This window comes from Plectrocnemia conspersa, unplaced genomic scaffold (assembly GCF_051122295.1).
Source record: "Plectrocnemia conspersa isolate PC_06_02 unplaced genomic scaffold, ASM5112229v1 ptg000014l, whole genome shotgun sequence".
Lineage (NCBI taxonomy): Eukaryota > Metazoa > Arthropoda > Insecta > Trichoptera > Polycentropodidae > Plectrocnemia > Plectrocnemia conspersa.
Window position 1 is genome coordinate 12,700,881 of NW_028277178.1, and position 22,931 is coordinate 12,723,811.

At 31.5% G+C, this 22,931-nt stretch overlaps 1 protein-coding gene across 4 annotated transcripts in view; it reads right to left on the minus strand.

The window, feature by feature from the left end:
- Positions 1-22,931, minus strand: part of LOC148226245 (neural-cadherin-like) — a 192,100-nt gene that overhangs the window by 1,132 nt on the left and 168,037 nt on the right. For all 4 annotated transcript variants that reach the window (XM_088203955.1, XM_088203954.1, XM_088203953.1 and 1 more), the window contains exons 4-7: positions 18,175-18,339; positions 5,721-5,858; positions 1,216-5,003; positions 107-348 (exon numbers count right to left, since the gene is read on the minus strand). In XM_088203955.1, coding sequence (XP_088060081.1) covers positions 107-348; positions 1,216-5,003; positions 5,721-5,858; positions 18,175-18,339 — 4,333 coding nt within the window. The remainder of the gene's footprint in view (positions 1-106; positions 349-1,215; positions 5,004-5,720; positions 5,859-18,174; positions 18,340-22,931) is intronic.

The window sequence follows — 22,931 nt, forward strand, 5'->3', positions numbered from 1 at the left end:
GAATGTTGTCCCTGATTTTATTTAATTTACACAAATATTTAATATTCAATCTTATTATAATTAATCCCACAGTATATGTTTTATTTCATTTAAATATGATACATACTTAATATTATAGTTAAACATATAACAATTGCTGCAAAAGCGCCCAAGCTCAGTTTGAGAGTCTGTTCTTCTTGGATCAATTCACAATTTTCTCCCCAAAATCCATCTGGGCATATGCAGCGGTATCTCAGCTTGGGTTCTTGATTGATACACTTTCCGCCATTGAGACACGGTTGTTCTAAGCATTCGTTTTTATCTGTGCATCCTTTCCCATCAGGTGCCATCACTCGTCCAGCACCACATCTAAAATATGTAATATTATTCATAAGTTTTAATAATAATATAAATACTAATATTGTTGCTGTCGAAAAAAGTGTTCATAGAAGTATAAATAAACCAAAAGCTTTCTATAATTAGTACTATTGGAAAATATAATATAACACATTCAGAATCTAGACCCAAAATGGAAGTAAATGTTGTGTTCAATATTTTGAAAGCAATTGCGAGAATAAATTAAAAAATGCATATAGATTTTGTCAACGCTGGTATTCAAGTATGTAAGTACTGTAAGTGTAAAAATATTATTATGAAATAGTATTTTTCCCCAAAACCCAAGCTCCGAAACGATTATTTTAGACTTACAATATTGTACTGGAAATAAAATATTCAGTTTAGCCAAGTATAGAACCATTATTAAAATATTAATTATTTCAGTCAAGATTAACGTTCAGTTCACACGGATTTTGCTCTAATTAATAACTAAGCTGATCCTAATTTCCTGAAAGTAAAACAAAATTAAAAACAGTATTATTATAAAATGAGAACTTGATGAGAATAAAATTTAAATTTATAAAAAAATAATGAGCTTTGGCTTAGTGGCATTTTTTTTAAAGTGCTATGAATATAAGACAAGCTGATCTGTGTAGTTATTTGTGAACGTTCTGAAGCTTTCAGGAAAAAAATAATAAATATATAATTAAATTCTATATTGATGTTAGATATGTTACATGAATATTATTTTTATGTGGCAGAATTTAAAATTTGTTTTTATTAAATCCAATTAAAAATAAATTTATATTGTAAAATTACAATATATTGACAATGAACTTCTGTTTTCTTCTATACTACTTGTATATTATATATATTTAATGATAATTATCGTATACTCACGTGCATTCATATTCGTTCCACAGATCAATGCACTCAAATGGCTCAGGACAGCTTACGCTTATACACGGACTGTTCGACGCGCATCCTTTATCCAAATTGCGAGCCATTGTTGCCTGACCCCATTGCGATCCGTTCATAGCTGGTGGCAATGGCAAGTTTTTCTCTTCAAATCTTATATCATCAATGCATCCTTTCTTGAAATCGGTATTGACGTCAAAAGTCCTCACGCCTGTATAAATAGCTTTTCCTCCAGCGTACACGCCTTCCTGTTTATCTATTATCAACAATTGATGTCCCTCAAAGACAAAGGACTCATTATAATAGCGTCCTTCACCTCCGTCCAATTCCAATAGAACGGCACTTCCAAATCTATTCACTTTAACAACATGCCACTGACCGTCATCTACAGAAACCATATTCAACCAAACATCTTTCTCTTCGTTTTTCTGTGAGTTTAGATTATATCTAAATCGCAGTTTTGCATTACGTATTTCTAATATTCCGTACTCTCTATTGTGTTGATCGCTCACTCTAAAGAGCTCTCCGAGTGGCTCTCTTGTTCGAAACCTCAACTGGATTTGAGTTGCAAAGCGATCCGGTTCAAAACTCAATGCAAATTTAACATAACTCTGAGGTCTAAATGTTGTTGGAATAGTATGCATAGAACAAGTCGGACCAGTCCATCCAGGATCGCATTCGCAATGAGCTTCAAAAAAACTTCCAATGCAAATACCATGCTCCCAACACTTTCCGGTGCTTTCAATCTGATTGCAAACTTCTTCTGTTTGCGGACAACCAGGCACTGAATTCCTCGATAGTGCGGGATGAGCCAAATCATACAATCTACTATTATGAATCAGATTCTTTATACAGCCATCAAAGCTTTTCCCAATCGGCATATACTTCCAATGATAATTAGCAGGATCGAATTGCTCTATAAATAAACCTCCTACTTGCAATGGAGTATTAACATTGAGGTATTCGTTAAACGGCGGTATTACCCCTTGAGCTTGACAAGTAGCATCGTCAAAATCAGGCAGAGCTCCATCTTCAACTTCTTCAATTACAGCTGACTTACAAAAATCTATCACCATTTTAATATTCTCAGTGTTCCAAAATATATCAATACGGTGCCATTCACCATCGTCTAATGTAACTTTAGTTTTAACTTGCAACTCTAATGTACCTGAACCAAAATCGACTAATAATCGAGGATATCCTTTATCTAACTCGATCGATATAAAGTCAGATATCAAAATTTCATGCTCGTCATGAGGTACAATCGGTCCGTTGTATAAAAATATACCGTCCGCTTTACGCGTTATGAACTCGAAGCTCAAATGTGAATTCTCGCACATCTCCAGCGTCGGATACCACGCCCATCCATTTCCTCTAAAGCTTCTCGACGTTTGTTGACACCTCGGTCCGTTATAACCAGCCGGACACAAGCACGAAATACCATATCTTCCTTCTATACACCGACCACCATTGAAACACGGATTCATCCTGCATGTTTCCAGCTTAGTAAAATTTCGAGCACCACACACGCACTTAGCATTTGAGCTAATTTTTACACCTCCGAATGACGTCTTATTAGCGTTGATCACATACGGTACATTGCTTATATCTAAACTATTTGTACATGATCCTTTGCATGTATGATTTTCATATATGCATTCGTCAATCCCGACCATGGTTATATTTACATCTACATCTCGTTCAATATCTCCACGATGCATCAACACCACACCGTTCAGTCTTTCCGGTTTATATTTCGGAGTGATGTTAATGCCGAACCTTATGTCTGTAACAGGAGGGTATTTTTTAACTAACTGTACGCTAAAAATATTGATATAATTCCGTTCTAAGTTAAATATATGTGCTAATTTCTCCCTTAATCTATCGTATTTACTTCTAATAATAGATTTTGTGTGATAGTTCCAAATCTTAATAAAATCTTCATCTGTAATCCCGGATAACCTTATAGAACCGGAGTTAACGACAGCTTCATTATTAATCTCCCTCACTGTTACCGTCACGTTAGCCGATACGTCAGTTTGACCATGCTTTCGATCGTATACTTTGAACTTCAAAAAATATCTACCATTCCGTGTTCCTTGCTTCATTTGGATCATACCCGTTTCTTCGTTCAATCTAAACCTTGGATGCTCAGTACCTTCCCAATAAAACTTTTTATCTTGCAAATCCCAATCGTCTATATCGTTAACATATACAGATCCAATATCAGAATCTGGCGATTGGCCTTGATAATTGAACACAAAAATCTCTTTAGTTCCTGGCTCCATCTTATTGTCGTTAATATCACCGATGATTATCGTTAACGTACTAGTCCCCGTTTGAGCCGGACTTCCGTTATCCTTAATTATAATCGGGACCAAATATTCTTTTTGATACTCCCTATCGAACGATCTCAGCGATGTAACTATAGCAGCTCCATCACCGATATGATTCTGATCTATTTTAAAAGATGTTCTTATTACATCGTCCACTGCTGGATCTAAACGGAACTGAAAAGGAGGCCCATTACCTTTATTCTTATCATCTTCATCAATCGCTAATATATCGATCACTTTCTGTGGCGATGAATGTTCCATTATTACTGGTCTATAATCCTGCAAAAATTTAGGAGCATTGTCATTGATATCGGTAACGTATACATTTAAGGTTGCAGTAGCAGTTTTAGCCGGTTCTCCGTCATCAATAGCCAATATCTTCAATTCATGTATCGGTATATCCTCTCTATCCAATTGACGTTGAATTGAAACGACTCCTTCCTGACTTATATAAAACTGACGCTTTCTATCAGACGATCTATCTATACCATATACAATTTTACTCTTACCACCCTTATCGGCATCTGCTGCTTTAAATTTCTCTAATATTTTACCAACGTCAGCATTTTCTTCAACAGAAACATTCATACTGTTCCGTTCAAACTGTGGTTTATTATCGTTCACATCCTTCAATTTAATATCCACCCAGGAGAAAGCGATATGATTTCTATCATATTCACCACCTTCTCCTCTATCGTTAACTTGAATCCGAAACCGAAAACCATTGCTCTGCAACGGATCTTCAAAATCCAGTGGTCCAACTATCTTTAAAGACCCGCTCCCATCACTATTCTTGATCATTGCAAACTTCTCAGCTCCAAATCCACTATTTTCAACTACTTTATAATGAAAGTCGTTAGTCTCATCCTCATCATGAACCGTTACAACCAAAATGGGTTCCTCTGGTAGTACTTTATCATCAGTTTCTTCAACTTCAGTGATCCATTCGTCTTTAGTAAAGTGCGGAGGCATATCATTAATATCTTTAATTTTAATTGAAGCCGTCCCCGTGCCTTTTAAGCCACCTCCATCAACTGCCACAATCTGAATCGTATAGTCCGGTGTCTTCTCTCTATCTAAGCAACACACAGCCGTTTTAATCACTCCCGTTGAAGGCTCGATATCAAATATTGGTATTCCGGACTCTTCTTCAATGACGTTCTTTTCTATTGAATAAACAATCTTAGCGTTGTTCGCTTCTGAAGGATCATCGTAATCGACAGCGCTCATCACCATCACAATTGTACCAGCTGTTCCGTTTTCTGTCACGTTTCCATATTGAATGACTTGAGGAAATATGGGGGGATTATCGTTTACATCTTTCAAATTCACTTGCACGTCAGCATAGCCTACTAGACCTTCGCCGTTTTCGTCTTGAGCAAATACGGTGAACCTCCATTGAGGTCTGCCGTGAGGCAAATCTCTATCCAAAGGCTGAAACATCAAAAATTAGAGTTAGTTGCAATACATATTGTAATAACTTATATATATACTGTTTATAAAATAGACTAAGTGACATGATAACGTTTTAGGTCCTTAGTCGGTGCTTTATCTTTTTGTTAAAACGAAGCATAGTCCAGAATCTAGGTATAAATATATTTTAATCAACTCCTAATTTAGTGTAGCGTTTAAAGAATAATAATATTTAATAACAATCTAGTTCTATATTTGCAGTATCTACCTACATATTGTTGTCACAGGCCAATATGACAATATAAAAATAGCTGTGACTTCTGAAATCAATTGTAAGTATATATTAGTGACGCCACTGGTTGTTGTATCGATTGATTTATATTAGAGTTTTGAAAATTTGTATTCATACCTATTATATATGTATTTAATTAACATAAATCGAAAATATATCCAAAATAAATATTGAAATGTTAATATTTTAAAATATGTACTATTTTTATTAAATTTAATATAAAATGTTTATCTGGAAAAAAATAATGTGCAAATACTTTTGCATATTACTTAAAAGTTTGTATTGATTTTAGTCTGTACAATTGTATAAGATTAATACATATTATTGAAAAAAATATATAGACAAATATTAATTTAGGTAATATATCATATAATTTTAAAGACTACTAATTTTATTTTGAAGGGCTTAGCGTCTATTTTTCCCATTAGTAATATAGTTATACTTACTTTTAAAACAAATATCTCCCCAGTTGTTCTATTTACATCAAATTTACTGTTGGCTAAGTTGTCGATGTCTATCCCTTGACCGGTTGGAAAGTAAACTATGTTTATAGGTCGGTCTTTATCACCGTCAATGGCAGTAACCTGGAATGTAAAAATTAAAATATCTTAATATACCATATTAATTAAGTTGATTTTCTGGGACGTGATATTATTTCAAAGAGTAAATACACAGTTTTGTCATTGTTTGAGAGTAACGTCCGAATGATCTTGCAAGAGATTTCACTTTGAAGGCAAAGTTTCATTCGACGTTACTGTTGGAGATTTGAAACTTTGTGATAGTGATATCAGCCGTAGGATGTGTGAATAGGATGCTTTGAAATTGTTGGAAAATAATAAAAGTGAATAGATGTAAATGTGCTAAAATACTATTATATATGTAAGTATAAAATTATAATATACATATATAGGTATTAGATACATATGAAAGTGACGCTATTAAAATCTTTTGAATTTTATATAATTTAATGATTACGTTTCAATTTTAGTTTTAAAGCTTGGGAGATGCTGTGGGTAAGTGGTCGTTAATAAATAAATTCCATACACATAGAAATTGCCATACCCAAGAATGGATGTTAACAAGAAGGAACTGAAAAATATAGGTTAGTTACAGGTGTAATTAGCACGCACTGTACAACACGTGACGGCGATAACTATACATTTTCTTCACACAAATTATTTACATAAAATAAATATATCTTTACTAAAATACACAGGTAAAATTAGAAGAGCATTTAAATATGTTTGATTGCTTTAAGACTACTAGAAAAAGTAATACTATCGGCCTTATATGGCATTTATATATTTTCGATAATTTATAATTTTTATATATGGTTCTTGTGATCGAGATAAGTCGTGAATTAAATTTAATACATACATTAATGAAGCTACCAACATAAAAAGTAAGGAATAATGAAACACCCAAAATACATCGCTCTTATGGAATATTACTCTCGCGGAACATTGCTCCCAATTTTTAATTTGCTGCATGTACATCGGGTATATAAGTTGCAAAATAAATTAACGTGTCAGAATTCAAACAACTGGAAATCAGATATATGAATTTAAAAAAAATATTTCATATCGATGTGGCTACCCACGTGTGTGACAACTCATGACGGAAAGTTGGCGTCAGCTCGAAACTAACCCAGCCCTAGGAAGGGCCGTACACGATAGTCAACTGTCTTAACGAGGTCGTCTATCGAATCAAGAGAGCAAGTGATCGAAAGTGTATGGTAGTGCATATAGACAGACTAGCGACCTACAATGGAGTGTAGTGTATTTTAATGTTGGTTTTTTTTTGTATATTTTGATGTTTTCGGTGTATTTGAAGATTTTTAGTACATTAAAAATCCGACCCGATCCTTTATTACAATAAAGGATCGGGTCGATCCAAATTGAGCGGGGGATAGTGTTGCAATCTGGGGGTAAATATTGTGATGCGCATGCGTGGGCCTCGGATCAACGCCATGACTCACGCGCAAGTCATTTTCCGTTTTCAGGGTGCAGCGTTATCGTTCCTTTGTAATGGACGTCGTGTAAACAATTCGCGTGTTTTTCATTTCTTAAGGCTGATGCACCACGTAACAATATCTTATTTATTTAAAAATAATGCATATGTTTTACGGTTTATTTTTCTTTTGTTTTTTTTCAAATACTCCTTGATAATTATATGAGTCAGTTTATCAAACCTTTAGACATTGCCGGGTTGCTGTAATAACTTTTTTTTTTAAATTATCGGGCTAGTGAGATTATATTGTATTTTTTTATGTCTCGTAATGTGGAACTTTCGACATTTCTTGTGAGTGATTTTATCTTCCATTAGTGGGAATTTGATGCTTTTTTACAATGTGACAAGTGGTGTTTTTTTTACGAGTGAAAAAACAATGTGTTAGTATGAAGATATTTACAATGGTGAGTAAACATCCTATTTCCAAATAATAATTTGTAAGTTCTAAATGATAAAAATGTTTTTTGTGGATTTTAAAGATAATACTAATATCACGAAAACGATAGCTATTTTTTTGGTTTTTCGTAATTTGTATAAATATATACATCGTATTTAAAAAAATATTTCAATTTCAAATATCATTAGGGAATAACAGTATTTTCATATTTTCAAGGTATCGGGTTTTGTAATAAGAAATTACATTTTTAAATATAAAAAGGATATTTTGCCAAATATTGTAAAGCTTACAGTATTATTTATAGTAAACTTCCCGCATTAGTGCTTTAAGATTCGATTTCGATTTCCGAAAGATATTTAAAATAAAGTATTTTTTTTGAGCGTCGAGGCGTAGCAAAGTCAAGTGTATCTGGTCCGGTTTTGTGATGCGTTATATACACCGTCATACGCGTAAGCTGTACATTAAAAGAGATTAAAGGCGCATTTCTCGATGGCTGCTAGGTACGCGGACACCGTTAGCGAGGCTTTATACGCGTGTGCCGTGTCTCTGACTAGTGTTATGTATGAATCGCTATAGGGCTATCTAATATTTCCTAATCATATTTTTTTAATATTGCTCGACAACATCTATTTCACTCATTTTTTAAAGCCTTCATTAAGGTTTGCATGTCTTCGGCGCCTTTAGCTAGTCAACAAAACAAATATTTTTTTATTATTTCACAGACTATAAGTACTCTTTCTGGTTATTGATTACCTTGTTGAAGACTATTTCTAAAGATAGATTGATAGTATAGTTGACAACACACAACCATGTTGTACCTCTCGACAAATTTTTACACAGAAATTTAAAATCCGCCATAGATTAGCAGATTGATTCTAGTAAAGATTTTTCAATAGGAATATATCTGCACATATGATGCACATGAGCAAATGCTTTTTCAAAAGCATTGAAACAGACATACATATTTTTTTATTCCCCACATCTTTGGATGAGTATACATTTAACTATAATTCAATATGTTAAAAAATAAATATCATATATTTATATTTTTTCCGAACCTAATATCAAAATTTTAAGCTTGTATAATAACATAAAAGACAAAAATTACAAAAAAAAATTTCCGTACTGAATATGCTGAATGGACCCATGGCTACCCATGTATAGGGAGGCATTGTCCTAGGGGTGGTTGATCTCGCGGCCAATGAGACTCTTGTTTGAATCTAGATAGACTTTTTAATAAGTTGTATTTACATGTGACAAATGGACGATTAACGGCGTGGCGTTTCTCTCAACTGCAGTGAAGATGGCGCAGGTGGTGCTGCCCGTATATGGTTCTCAGGGCTCTTGTGGCTGCGTGCGGCGAGTGTCAGGTGTGACTCTTCGAGCAGCTGGTAGTTCGGGAGTTCCAGGAGTGATCTTCAAGTCTGTCGGTGAGGGCGTGTAGTTGGTTCCTCAGGATAGCTGCTGGTAGGTCGTCTCTCTCTCTGGCTGGGTGTCTGCGTCGCTGGCTCTCTGCCCGTCTCTTGTCTGGTAGGGTGCCTCAGACCGTCTACCCGCTCCTCATCGAAGTCCGGGCTTATATCCTTTAGGGGTTGCATGCTTGCTGGCCAATCGTGACTGTGCATCGATCTTCTAGCCATTCGCTTCGTAGAACTCGAGAAATCGGATGTGCATTTTCGAAAGCGAGTTTTTTGCTTGTCCAGACTTTCAAATTCTTCGGAAAGGGTTTGCAATGTGGTGATTTATTGCGTCCGTAGCCATTTTGTCACAAAGGGCTACTAGCCACGAGGCGAGACCACGCTGGTCTGCTCTAGGTATAAGACGCCTGCCAAACCAAAATAGATTTCCGCAAAAAAACAATATAATCTTTATTATTGCTGCTTAAAATGGGCAAATGCTCGCTTTTTATCTGTCAAATTATATTTCTATGGCTGCAGTGCGTTTCAAATTTAAAGAAGGAATATCTAATCTCGTAATTCGTGTATCGTCAAGCTGTCTTCGACGAAAATATGTCTTCCGGACGATACATCAGCTGTTTGGTTAGTGATGGAGACAAAAGAGAGCATATGAATTCTTGCGGAATAAATTGCTGTTCCGATCAGATCCAATCAGCGCGGCAATCGCAATCACAATGTCAAACGAAGTAAAATATAAGAGATCAGAGTTGAAATTACTGATTCGCTTCCCCATCCAGTGCTCTAGCAGAGTAGCCAGAAAACATAAACACGTCGACTTACGCAGACAAATAAGTTCGCAGAAGTATTTTAGAAACTCGTTAAAATTTATAAAACTAAAATAAAAAATTCTGTCGCGGTCAAATAATTAATTTAAATACAACAAAAAAGGTATGTTTTTTGTAAGCTAAGTTAAATCAAACTAATATAAAAAAATAAATGTTATTTATTTTGCGATATGTGTTAATTTTATTTTGCTTTTTGGTAATATCAAAAAAACACTATCGTTAAAAATAAAATAATGGTAACGACTAAATAAAAAAAAAAGATAAAATATTTCAATATGTTTATCTATTTTTTCAATTATATTTATAAAATAATGTTTGAAATAAAATATTTTTGTAAGATGTAGCTTAGCATTCAAATCACATGTTGTATGTATGTTGATTATATATTAGAAAGACTTAATTATTATAGTTCATTCCCTAATTGGTGATAATTAAACTACAACACCGCTAGTTTCTGTCATGTTACAAACGTAAATTTAATATATTAATAAAAATATTTGTTGATATGAACCAGATTTTTAGTTATTTACGGTATATTATATTGCACAACTGGATATCGTCCCGAGCAAATCCATGCTGAACTGCGAGGTGGTTGCTGACCTTAAGAATTTATTATATTTTTTTTTTAAATTACATTTAATTTATAAATATGTGCGTACTTATAATATTAGCTAATATATTACTTTAGAATCCAATCGAAATCATAATTATACCATATTTGGACTAATGGATTCAAACCCTTACCCCTGGTCTATTGTGCTGTTCAATAATATCTAGACCCTCTTGAAGGGCGGTAGAAGTTTCTTATCTAACAATCAAATTCACACATGAAATCGGTATGCTCATTGTATCCTATTTTGAATGCTTTTAACCACACTTCACCTTCACTCCCAAAGGTAAAGTTTCAAAGGCAGTAGTAATCCAGACTGATTCACGGATATTGCAGTCTGTCAGCGATACAACAAGAAAGTGGCATTTAAGTGGCTTAAACCGTAATCCAGCGCGGCGACCTTGTAGCAAACTTAGTCCTCGTGAAACAATGGCATCTGTCCTCGGAGCAGTCGCGATGCCCAAACTTTAATCTTGTATAAACAAAGTTCACACGTAAGCCGCTTCGACACGCCGAGTGTTTCCTGACCTAAAAGGGTTCGCTTGTTTCCCGTCTCCCCGGCGCGGGCGCGCAGTCGTGTTGCCACTTCGAACGCATGATTTGTATTCTCTCAAGGCTTCCCTTCCCGGCTAGGAAATAAATGCCGCTTCTTCTTCTGTTCGAGAAAGGAAAGTGCGCGTTATTAATGCTTCCAAAATACCTCTCACTCCTTTTTCCCGGAGTAAATAAACTCTCGTAAACATATTTGCCAGACTGCCGTGCGTTTTTCTCCTCTCCTCTCTGCCAGAGACTTGTAATTGATTGCAGACGCTGAAAGAATCTCGGTTGTTCCCAAATGTTCCACGTGAACGGCGTTGTTCCAACTGTATAATCTGGGTTAATGGAGCTTAGAAGAGAGTCCATCACAATAAATCAGTATAATTACCTCTCGTAAGCAATTCAGTTTGATGTATTATTAATTAATTCCATTTTAAGTATATTCAAAACAGGTCATGCATATATTATAGATTTAATGTTATCAAATTATTATTAATTTTTAATGTTATTTCTGCTAGGTTGCGCGTGTGTGGCAGAGTACTCCAGGCCTCAGACTAGGAACTGCAATACCGATACCGCTAAAATGGTAGGACTGAAAATATTTTAAAATTACTTTTTAATCAAATATTGTACATTTGCTTTATCTCAGGCAAGTCTTACGGTACCTAGCAGTTGCCAGTAATCATGCCCTTTTTATGACAGGGAAAACAAAAGCATGTATTGCATTCACGAAATTCTTTCTACTTTTTGTACACTTTTATCTTCATTCAGATATATTTTTACCCAAATAGTACACGGAATATGATTCACTAAACATAGGTGTTAAATTAATATTAGAAATATGTCGCAATATTAATATTTATTTAAAAAATGTATTTGAAAAATTTGCGTGAAACGCATGTTTTTTTTAAAAATACCTTCAATCTCATTTTTTGTTCTGTTACCAATTACAGATAGATTTTATTACTAGACGATATAATTAAAATAAGTAATTGTAAAAATTGATAGATCTTTTATATTTTAAAGTAAATAAATATAGTTTGATTTTTTTTATATGTTTAACATAATTTATTTTAAAAATGCAAATCAATGCTTTTTTCAAAAAATATATAAATCGCATATGTTAGGCAAAATTGTTTATGATTAAAAAGGTTATGCAGTATTTATTCAATAATATTTATTTTATACATTTATAGCTCAAATATAATTAATGTTACTTTTAACATGAATATAAATAAATATTTATGTTATAAGTAATTCATTCCAGTAACATATATTACTCATTATTTTTTGTCATATTTATGTGATTGAGGTGTGATTTATATAAATAATTTTATTTTTTTACATTTAATATTTAATTTAGAATAGCTCAATCATATTTATTTTCAAAAGATTGATCTCTCGTATAAATCTTTCAAAAATAAATATAATTGGGATATTCTAAAATAAATATTAAATGTAAAAAAAATATATTATATAAATAAATCACATAAATATAACAATAATTAGGCATATAAATCTGTTTTTAAAAAAATATTTCGCAGTTTGACTCGTTACTAAGAAAAAATAATTAGTAATATATTTTATTGGAATAATTTCGCGAATGGCGCTTTGGTCCCTTGTATAAAGAAAGGCATCCAGAAGCGGTCGATCAAAGACGATAGTTTGTTAGGGACGATGTTGTCCTGGATTTATTATTCCAAAAGAAGAAAGATTTACCGCCCGTATTTTCGAAAATCTTTTTTGACATATGAGCTACCTTAAATATTGAAATTATATGGCTAGCTATTTGAAACATTTTAACGATTATAAGTAACTAAAAAATTCGTACCCTTGTCAGTAGCAAATGTAGCTCAATTTTTTACAAATAGAATCTTCATATACTTACTTAAACGCGCAGCAAGAATTTTTTAGAAATCATTTTAAGCTGTTTTTCTAAGCTACAATTAAAACATGATAGGATAATTCTTTTCGTGCAGGAGGAAAATGTTAATTTTTTAAAATTAAAGTAATGTAATTTTGTTTACAATAGTGTATGCAATTTATTTAACGCAAATATTGAAGTTTAATTGGCTACTGAATACAGAAAGTTACGATTCACTCAAATACTTGAAAAGCTTGAAAGCTACCAAAAAATGCATCTGCGAGCTACCGGTAGCTCATATTCAATTATTTAGCTACTACTGGATTAAGCTATTAGAAATTGTGGGCATCGGGTTAGGTAATTAGATTAGACCAGGGGTCAGTAAATTACTGTCCGCTGCCTATTTTAATCCAGCCTGCGAGAATAATAGATTTACCATTCTAAAACTCTTTGAAATTTCGAAGTATACGCTACATCGAAACGACCAAACGTCGTGTTGAGGAGTTGCGATAAATGAGCGTATATGGTGCTCTTATAGCTTTACATTCATCTGTGACGTTACGCAGTCATAATTCGGCAGCGTCTTGCAACGATTTTTTCGATATTATACCCTGCTTTTATTACCCTTAAATATTCAATATGTCAATGTCTAAGTAAAAAAAAAAGAGACTAGTGGAGAAATATAGATATCGACTTAAGACACGATATTCACATTTGCAGAAAAATTGAAAGAAATTTAAAAAGGAATTTATTATCAAAACGCATCTTGTTCTCGAAAAAATCTAAAAATATTATTTTAAATACTAGAAAAGTTGCTTGGAAGGTTGAGGATATTGTGAGTAACATCAATAGACAATTAAATAGCAAGGAAAATTATTTAGTGTGGAAAAAATATGAAGCTTGTGAAAGTTCATGGTGTTCGAAGTCTCTGATTACTTATTGTTATACAACACTAGCAGATTATTTGTAGTAAATATCTCAAATTATCATTTGTAGGCAAACTAGTTGTGTCAGTCGTGAACTTTATTTGCTTTTGTAAACTTAACCGACACAACTTTCATATTTTTTTTCAATCAGAAATAGTAGCCGAATATACTGATACGCCCTGCTAATACAGCAGTTCAATGACTGAGCCACCATAAACTTTTAATGACATTGAAGCGATTGAAAGCGATTGTCACAAATCATGTCTTAATAAACCCGATTTCCAAAAAAAAAAAAAAATAGTACAGATTTATTTTCAAAGCTCGAACTACAGTTCCAACATCGTTATTTTATCTTGATGTAAGTGCAGAATAAATTTCAGTTTAAAAATCCATTTGACTGAACAATTAAGAAACTTTTATCTTATCTTGTGCTTTATCTGAAAAGTGATGACATTCCAAAAAGCAAATTCTAAGAATAAATCAGAAACTACCATTATAGGAATTCTTTTAACGCATCATCCAGGCGATGAATATAGTAAATTGAGATCATATACTCAGTATATTTGTTCTAACTTTGTCCCACGGCTATGCCTGATTTGATTTATTAAATTTAAACTTATTATTTATTTATTAAAATGAAAGATAAAAATATCTCAGTTGTCTTAGAAATTGCAGCAGAGTGACGTGCAAACCGCACGTTGCTACTGTTCATCGTTTGAGAGAAGTTTTTATAATATACGGATATTCAGACAGATAGACACATTTTTTATTTATTTTGTAGTATAGATTTTGCAGCATCTATGTGAAAAGATACTTTTAAAGATATAGTGCATAAAATCACAATTTCAGGGCAATTTGCAATAAATTTTGACGATAGAAAGTAACGAATTTCTAAGCTAAGTTTGATGAAATGTTATCTCAAAAAAGCAATAAGATTATTCACACAGCTTAAGGTTATTACGTTACATTTATTTTATTCGAAAATTTACCTGTTGCTATATAAATATAAACTAAGTAGTTTACTACTTGGCCCACTGATCTTAAAATATTTACGATCTTGCCCTTCACACACAAAGTTTGTGGACTATTATAATTTCTATGTGGCCAAAATCAATTTCTTCGATCCTAGTCCTACCGAATGCATTAAGGTTTATAGTGTTTTAAATTTCAATGAAAATCAATCCCAAAATCATAAGATACATTTTTAAAATTGATTTTCAGACACTGTCTTAATACTCTAAATATCATTCATAGGTTAAGTTAAGTAAATGTACTACTTAAAAAAAACAATTTGCTACTGTTACATAGTAATTTGTCTAGTATTTAAAGAAATTGAAAGCAAATTAAGAATAATAAACACGTCACACATTATTGCAACACGTGATGACGGAAACTATTGTAATTTATTATATTTACACACTTGATTTACTAAAAACCAAATTGTCGCTTTTTTCTATTGAAATAAAAAATACGAAAAAAAGCGAAATAGCGTCATCATATTTGTTAACATGTGTATTTATATATAGAACCGTTATTGACATTTTACATAAAAGCTTTGATGTACTTTACATAGATTTCTCTTTAATTCTAACAAAAACAATCCATCCACAAAATGTGTAAAGCTCGTTGAAGTGACAATACATTTATGTACTATACATACATACTTTCCACAAACGAGTTTACACATATACACGAACAATACTGATTAAAGACAAATCTATAAATTATGATGTAGACCATCGCCTCAAAGAAGCTTTTATGATTAGTAGGCTAATTAATTAATTCTAGCCGATCGATATTTGAGAGAAGAAGCCAATGGTCAGATATCGCCGCATTTACTTGATCTTTGGTACACAAAGCTTAGATTAAATTCGTCCTTGCCAAAGTGCTAGTCATTTACAAGGACATTCCGCACTACACTGGATCAAAGGCTCTTTAATTAGTCAAAGGATCGGCTTGTTTTAGAATGTAATTAAATTTAAGCCTAATCAATTGGATAATAGGTCAACTGAAAAGAACAAAGTTTTGGAAAAAATTATATTTTTTAAAAAGTTCAAGTAGTATCTAAAGTTTTAAATATCCTAATTTAGGTATATCTCATGAAACGTTTGCAAATTATATTTTATTGAATTAAATGGAATTTATGGTCATAAACAATATATACATGTACATATACTATAAAATTATTTAATTTAGGTAACAGTGGCGACTATTTTAAATTTCAATAAATCAGAAAAGCACTACACTCTAATTTATATACTATAATAAGCTAACTGTTCTTAAAATATTTCATAGTAAACTGGCTATTACCTACTTGGATTTTTTTTTTTTAATATATCATCATTTTTTGCTGCATTAATATTTTGAGTAATTTAATGTAATTATTCTCTATCAATTTTAAGTAAAACTTATATACAATAATTCAACGATTAAATATCAAAATCAGCTCGTATTAAAAATCTTAGCAGTAATTTCGTGTAATCCAGTTTTTAATTTATACAAAGCAGTGCAAAAAGTATGGCCCGAATTAATTTGCCTATAACATTTAAAATACTTAAATTAAATTATTTAATATTTTTATGATGTTCTCAAATTTCGTCATCAAATATCTGAAATAATAGTTAAATCAAGGTTGAGGCGTTGAGAAAAGAGATACTTTTGGTGTTACGTTTTACTTTAAGGCTTCCAAGTCAATAGGTTGTTAGTATAAATTAATGAATTGATATAGCTCTAGAAAAAGAAAGCCACGGCAAATCGCAAAAACATGAGATGAGATGACTAGCGAAAGTGTCCATAAGTTAGTTGTATTGCGTTCTGTGTGTGCTGTGACATCGTCATACTGAAACCACTTGTGTGACTTTAAATTGTATAATTTACGTCGAAGAAAGTCACGAAACATGACGCTATATTGTGACGGTTGCCAACAAAGTTGGGTGCGTGAATAATTTAAAGATTTATAGTTTTTTAAAAACGAAAATTGTGCATGTTGTTGAATCGAGATAGTTTTAAATTATGCTAAAATTGCATTAAGACTACACTCGATTTTTTTCGCGGGAACATTGCTATAATCATCTATATTGTGCTTGATTATATATCATAGCTAATTTATCATCATTCTGCTACAAAGCTGCCAAGACTCTTATGGCACTGGTTGCAATTCACAAAAATAACGGCCTTTATTATAAGGTCATACTTTTTGCCCTATAAGCTGTAAATGTGATGTTTCTTTTATTATATTGCTTAAATATACTTATAAATATTTTTTGATTAAAATTTATTTAAGGCCATAGTGAGACATTATGGAACTTTCTGACCAGATCAAATGCATATTAACACATTTAAATAATCTGCATACAGAAGAAAAGTCATTAATAAATAACGAGAAGAGCAGAGAACCCAGGTTGAATCCTTGAGGCACCCTCGAATGGGTGAAATACTCCTTAGACAATTTCCCGCTATAGATTGCAAATTGCCTTTCAACACTTTTCCAAAATATCAGGAAATGTTAGGGTCTTGAGAATCGGATTAAAAATTTGTTTTAGAGGAGCAGCGCAACTTTTCAAAATTAAATCGTAAAACATCAAAAGAACGGCTCCGTCTTTAACTTCTCAAATCTGTATTTGGATCTTAACGCTTATTTTTCTTGATGGTCGATACTGAAAACCAAGTACAAAAAGAAGGAATTGACTGAGTGAAAGGCGAAAAATATCCTTTGAAAACGAAACGGATATGTAGTATATCTAAAAATACATATATTTTGTGTAAATTTATATAATAAGTATCGCAACCGTTAGATTATAAATTTCGTATATCAATTTTATATTGTTAGTTTTATCTTTCATAAATTAATTAACTTATTTTGTTGTTTCTTTGACGTAGAGTAAAGGTATATTTGTGTACTCTTTTCACATAACCACCTTTCGATCTATGTACGAATGTAAATATAACAAAAATTATTCTCTTGAATAAACCACGGTTTATTAGCTTGAAATTTTAATCTCGGGATATGTCGGGTGTGGGCGGCTAGTATATGTGTTTGTATTTTAACTCAATAAAAAGTTTGGGAAATACTAGAGTTTATACTGTTTGCAATTATCAGAATATATGTATAATATAACGAACACATATAATATTCTATACCTAATCATAGCGTAAGAGGTATTTTTATTGTTAAATCAAAAAATAATTATAAGTTGATAGCTTTTTTTTAAAAAAGTATTTTTCGAAAGGATTATATTGCTTTCTTGACGATTCGAAGCACAAGAGCCGTGACAAATCATAGCTATTATTGGCCTAGAATAATTTTTCACTCACTTGAAGTATACGCTTCGGTAGATTTCGATCGTCTTCTTCCGTAATCTGTGTTCTATAAGTAGGTCTCTCGAAGACAGGAGGGTTGTCGTTGACATCTCGCACGTGTATCACCACAGTCGTGAAGTTCTCTTTGGTGTTCTCAGTGGCAGCTAATCTCAGTTCGTACTGTAAGAAGCAGATAAGATTTTTTATAAAAAAAATGAAATATATATGTATACATTATAGAGGCTTTGTTGGGAAAAATGTAAAATCACAAGGGAATTTAAAATTATATGTAATATAAACCGGAGAAAATCTGGGCAAAACTCGCCGAGGAATATGTAGGTAGGAAATTCGTCGTTTCGGAGGCAGAGGACAAAATTTTACATTTTCCACCTAAGCGGAAGGAAGCGAACTTGGCGAAATGTTGTTTATTATTCTTATTAGTCTTTATTAGCTGCTCTCCGGGGAAAACTTTTTCAAAGTTGTCATTACATTCATCCGCAGGGGAATATCATCGCAACTTACTTCGATAACGTGAGGAGAATCTCAAAATTTGGTCGTTATTCTTTTAATGCCTTAAAATATACCTACGTATCAATGATCAATCCGCCCAAAAAAAAACATTAAAAACAAATCACGTAAAAACGCATATTATTCATTATATTTATGAAATTATATAATTATTTTTTATAACTGTTAATTTACTTTAAAGTAACATTGTATGACTTAGATCCTGTTTTTTTGATTTATAATAATGTGAGTTATAGAGAAAATCTATAATGCGATTTTATTATATCTCATTTAAGGATAAGACCGCAACTCAATAATAATCAAATAAATATTGAACCTTGTGAAATCTATCTATACCTTTTCAAAAATGCTCATTTACACTTATTTTAAAGAATGAAAGAACGGCTTGTTCAACTGGTGTTCCTTTGGATCAATCCTTTCACAATATTCTATATTAGAAACAATGAAAAAAATATTGTATGTACCGAATGCATTTGTTTAACCGATATTTTTTTAACTAGATGTTAAATTTATAACCAAAGCTTTTTTTTTTTAATATATGTATTTGTATATGTAGTATACATATGATGTTTCAGTAACAGTTTCATTAGAATCGTATGTACAGCAAAATGATCGATACAGAATGAATTATGTATCTATATATGTGTAAATATACACATACATAGATACATAATTCATCAGAACTATCAAATATGATGTAGACGTAGTACGTGATATGTTTTCACTGTCAAATACATGATAAATCATGTATTACTTAGAAGAGGAGTAATAATTATAAACGTGGAAATTTTTGGTATATTTTACTTGATTAATTATCGCCACCTAGATGTATGTACCTACTTATTCAAATATCACAAGATTTGACCTTTAAATTTGCTCAGCAAAAATATTGTTGTTTTAACAATTACGTTAATATTTAAATTATTTATTGTTATGAATTATATAAATAAATTATTTTTAATCAAAACCATTCCAATACAATTAATTTGAAGTGGAAAATTTGCGTCGGCGCAACATTAAATGTGTTTTTCATTTGCTAATTAATTTGGCAACAATTAAGTTACGGTCCGAATTGGATCAAACAATCACGTTTTGACGTTTTACCAGTTAGTAAATATTCTGTATGTTGGTACAATCATTTATACGGTAATAACGAGCTGAACCGTAAAATTAATTCGAACCATGCTCGAATCAATTATTATCAATAGTTATTACATTAAGCAAATAATAAACATTAAGGATTTGATAATCACCAACGAAATTTTGGTATTATGTCCGACAAATAGTAAAACAAAAATAATACGGTCGTATAAACTTTCATTAGGCATTGGAAAACAATTTTTAGTACACAATTTTCGGTTAACAACTCTTTCGAACTTCCGGATACCGGAACAATAAAAATATAAATTACTTTTATATATACATTGAGTGTTTGTTTACGTATTGACGCAACAAAGTAAAAGCATTGTAAAACTGGCTTTGTACTAGTTGAAAAATCAGCGGTGATTACATTTAAGTAGTAAAAATTAAATTTGAACAGTTTTAATTATAATACTGCTAAAACATAATTATTGTTTTATAAAAAAATATCCATTAAAATGTTCAGTTTGTTAATATATACATAAATCTATATTTATGTAAGTTCCATTATTTGTCATTAAAAAATATTTTTTTGAATAGAAATATATTTGCTTAAAAATAAGCAGAGAAATGTGAAAATCTTGTATAACGAAATTAGCTTTGCAAAGTATATTTGATTTAATACAATATATCAGATGAATACTGAATATTTACTTGAGTTAAAATTTATTTTAATTTAAAGTGAAAACACTTTTTACTTTTATCACACCAAAGTGATAAATAAAACCATTAATTTCTAAAAAATTTTAATTTTGAAAAACTATGCAAAAGTTCCCGTTAGACTGTTTTAATATTTTTTATTACAGTAATTTTAATATTTTTATTCTGATAAATGTAGAAGTTTATTTTAAATTGCTTTCCAACGGTTCACGGAATCACGTAAAAACTAATTTTCAAAGAAGAAAAGTAGATAGCTTGTCACCCTCTCTATTAAAGTTGGTATAGTAGATCAATATTCTTTTGTCCTTGGCCGGCCGACCCCATTTAGGACTCTACCGCAGGTGGTTCGACGCCGAGTTTTATACAGTTTCGGAAAAGGGCTCTCCACCGAGCGTCACTTCATCACTGTATGCACAGACAGTCACTTTATCACATAACGCATTTCTGCGTTATAGTGATAAAGTGACTGTCTGTGCCTTCGGATAATGAGTTCTGTAAACCATCTCCTAGTGGTGAGTTTTATTAGTATTTATTTATAAAATATTATTTTATGTGTTCTTGTGATTAAATTTGTATTTTTTTCAAAATTTAAAAATCTTAAATTGCATTTCATCTGATAAGTAAAGATCCTAAAATATGCGAGGCAGTTTGAACAACTTTTTTGCAAAATTAATTAAATTAGTTATTTTGTTAATTATTTTAATTTTAGCACCTTCATTGAAAAATTAATTTCACCTAGCACTTGTTTAAATTTATAAGGGGCTGAAGCTCTGGGTGTAGCTTGAAATACAAATAATATTTGTTCTTATACTATTACACATATTTAAGGATGTATATTATTTATTACATGCATTTATTTGCAATTTCGAAAACAATTAGTAAATCTGTTTAAAGAAAACAGCTGCGCAAATCTATGTTGTCGTCTCTTAGTCGTTCTGAATATCAAGATTAACATTAAAGGTTCAGATTGACTGCTTTGCTGGACCATATCGCGTGGTCAAAGTAGAAGCAGCTGCTTTTTTCTGAGTTTTAGGGGCTACTTGGTCGATTCAGCGTAGCTTCACCGTTTTTATGGTGTGGTTTAATACAAATTACTTAAGCTCTTTTAATGCTTTTAATGAAGCTTGGCGTAAAAAAGCATACATATTTTTTATTGTTTAATGTCGTAAGCCGACGCTTAAGTAAATTAGAAAAACATTAATCTATTAGTTTTATGAAATTTTGCACAATTAATTTTGACGCAACAGAATTATATCGTAAAATTAAAATTTGTTAAAATATAGACTTAATAAAAAAAAAGTATTGTATGGTTTTGAAAATTCGTATTTCTCGACTTAAATGGTACTCGATTTACGCAGTTTAACTTTTTTTTAAATAGTCCAAATATAATATATTTTATTCTACATGTGAAGCACTAATAATGATTTACGCCTACTTCTTCCTACATCTGGAACCTCTGTCACTGCTCATGCAGTGTGTCTTAAGTTGCTTTTTAAATGAATTAAGAATGATTTTTCGTTCATTTTATAATTTAAAGAAATGTTAAAATACACGTCAAAACTATTCAATCGTTTCATTTAAAATTTCGTCCTATGCCTCGATTTACGCAAAATTTTCTGGAAGATATCCATTGCGTAAATCAAGAGATGAGTGTAAATGACAAAAACGATATTTTTACTAATATTATGATGTCGCATTTTTATCTCAAAGTCGAATAAATTCTAAGAGATTAACGCACAATCTGGAAGCCGTTTGTTAATTTGTCTTTGGGTACGACTTTTCAAAGTGTGCGAGATATTTACTGTGACTTAAAGAGATCTAACAATGCTACCGCTAAATATGTATGCTAAGTAGATAAGTCTTATAGACTTATGACTAAATTTATTATTTCTTAGTTATTTATAAAATTTAAAAATAAATATCTCTACCTTAAATATTCCTTCATATTATTAAAAAAACTAGGATAATATTAATAGGATCAGATTCTTTATTATCAATTAAAAATGTAATTGAATCACTCTGTGTTTTGATATTGATATTGTCCTTTATTTTTAGATTGAGGAATTTTGAATATTATTATGAATATCAAATACATTAACCTTTTAGTTGCTGAATTCGATATATCGGTTCTTGCTAGTTTGGTAAGAATTGCCGGATTATGCGTCAACATTAAATACAAAACCGGATCCATTTTAATGGACAATAGGATATTGTTTTATGGAAAAATAATACTTTTTCCGAACACATTTTTTTTGATGACGTGATAGATTAATATTTATAGTTATTTTGGAGGCTCGGCAACTTATGGATTAAATACTTTTTATTATATCATGTGTAATTTTAAGATTTTATTCAACGTATTCTTTACAATTTTTATATTTAAAAAAAATAATCTAACACCGATATTAAGAATATGCTTTGATATTGAAAGCCCTAGCCGCATG